Source organism: Diceros bicornis, chromosome 20 (genome assembly GCF_020826845.1).
Source record: "Diceros bicornis minor isolate mBicDic1 chromosome 20, mDicBic1.mat.cur, whole genome shotgun sequence".
In the NCBI taxonomy this organism is placed as follows: Eukaryota; Metazoa; Chordata; class Mammalia; order Perissodactyla; family Rhinocerotidae; genus Diceros; species Diceros bicornis.
Window position 1 is genome coordinate 18,589,922 of NC_080759.1, and position 1,839 is coordinate 18,591,760.

The window sequence follows — 1,839 nt, forward strand, 5'->3', positions numbered from 1 at the left end:
TGGTCCTTCTGGCTGTGTTACCCACGCCCAGCACTAGCCTTCTTTCATCTTGCTTTTATATCCCCCATTGCATCATCATAGCTATCTAGAGACTGCACCAAAGCAGGCTGACAGCCATGTGTGGGTTGCCTAATTACAGTAAACTGAGATTTGGCCACTTGGTAGCCAATTTTCTCTTTATGAAGGAAGGTCTACTAATCATTTGTATAATCATCATCATCATTATTAATACCTCAAAGGCAACCCCACACAGAAGTGCTGGGAACTGGTGGGATAGGACATGGGGGGGGCAGTGTGTACCTTTAAATACCTGTCATCACAGCACAGGCTCCCCTCTCTGAAGGCAGTTCTGGAGTGTTTCCAGCCTGTTCATTCTTTCCCTTGCGCATCATAGTCTGGTATTTACTCTATATTTAACTTCTGCTCACCTCTCTGGAAGATTCCAGCCAGCACCATGACTGATGATGAGCTTTCTGCCTTGGTGGTGGACAATGGGTCAGGGATGTGCAAGGCAGGCTTTGGTGGTGACGATGCCCCCCGGGCTGTGTTCCCCTCCATGGTTGGGCGTCCTCGGCACCAGGGGGTTATGGTAGGCATGGGCCAGAAGGACTGCTATGTGGGGGATGAGGCCCAGAGCAAGAGAGGCATCCTGACCCTGAAGTATCCCATTGAACATGGAGTGGTCACCAACTGGGACGATATGGAGAAGATCTGGCACCACACTTTCTACAACGAGCTCCGTGTAGCGCCAGATGAGCATCCCATCCTCCTCACCGAGGCACCCCTCAACCCCAAGATCAACCGGGAAAAGATGACCCAGATCATGTTCGAGGCCTTCAACACACCCGCCTTGTATGTGGCTATCCAGGCTGTGCTGTCCCTCTATGCCTCCGGACGGACCACAGGCATCGTGATGGATTCTGGGGATGGGGTGACGCACACTGTGCCCATCTATGAAGGTTATGCCCTGCCTCATGCCATTCTACGTCTAGATCTGGCTGGCAGAGACCTCACTGATTACCTCATGAAGATCCTGACAGAACGAGGCTACAATTTCACCACCACAGCTGAGCGGGAGATTGTTCGCGATGTGAAAGAGAAACTGTGCTATGTGGCCCTGGACTTTCAGCAAGAGATGGTCAGTGCTGCCACATCCTCCTCACTCGAAAGAAGCTACGAGCTGCCTGATGGGCAGGTGATCACCATTGGGAACGAACGCTTTCGATGCCCTGAAGCCATTTTCCAGCCTTCCTTTCTGGGCATTGAGTCCAATGGGATCCACGAGACAACCTTCAACTCAATCATGAAGTGCGATGTGGATATTCGCAAGGATCTCTATGCCAACACTGTGTTGTCTGGAGGCAGTACTATGTACCCTGGCATTGCTGACCGGATGCAGAAGGAAATCGTAACCCTGGCACCCGGCACCATGAAAATCAAGATCATAGCTCCCCCAGAGCGGAAGTACTCTGTTTGGATCGGAGGCTCCATTCTGGCCAGCCTGTCCACATTCCAGCAGATGTGGATCAGTAAGCAGGAATATGATGAGGCTGGTCCTCCCATTGTTCATAGAAAATGTTTCTGAATGGGCCTCCATGCTAATGAATTTACATTTTCTCTTTCTAGGCCATAGTGATGGTACTGCTTTTATCCACTTTCAACTGAGTCAAGGTAAATAGTCCACTCTTGCTAGTGTATAAAGCAGCAAACTCATCTCCATCCAAGCATGGTGGGCTCCTGCCCAGCTAACCACATCTTGACCTCTACTGACCTAATTCTGATACCACATTCTATTTTCCTCACCTCTAGGGTTCAAAGAAACGTAGACTTGCTTAAATG

The 1,839-nt window shown here is 50.1% G+C and overlaps 1 protein-coding gene across 2 annotated transcripts; it reads left to right on the forward strand.

The window, feature by feature from the left end:
• The first annotated feature begins 454 nt into the window (after positions 1-454).
• Positions 455-1,585, forward strand: ACTBL2 (actin beta like 2). 2 transcript variants are annotated; one of them, XM_058564051.1, is made up of 2 exons: positions 455-583; positions 710-1,585. In XM_058564051.1, the coding sequence occupies exons 1-2, from the start codon at positions 455-457 to the stop codon at positions 1,583-1,585; spliced, it is 1,005 nt and encodes a 334-aa protein (XP_058420034.1). The 2 variants fall into 2 exon arrangements, with proteins under 2 accessions (XP_058420034.1, XP_058420033.1); XM_058564050.1 differs by having other exon boundaries at positions 455-1,585.
• The last annotated feature ends 254 nt before the right edge of the window (positions 1,586-1,839 follow it).

Excerpts from the sequence above, each read along its gene's own strand:
- ACTBL2 (XM_058564050.1), top strand. The coding sequence starts at position 455 with ATGACTGATGATGAGCTTTCTGCCTTGGTGGTGGACAATGGGTCAGGG.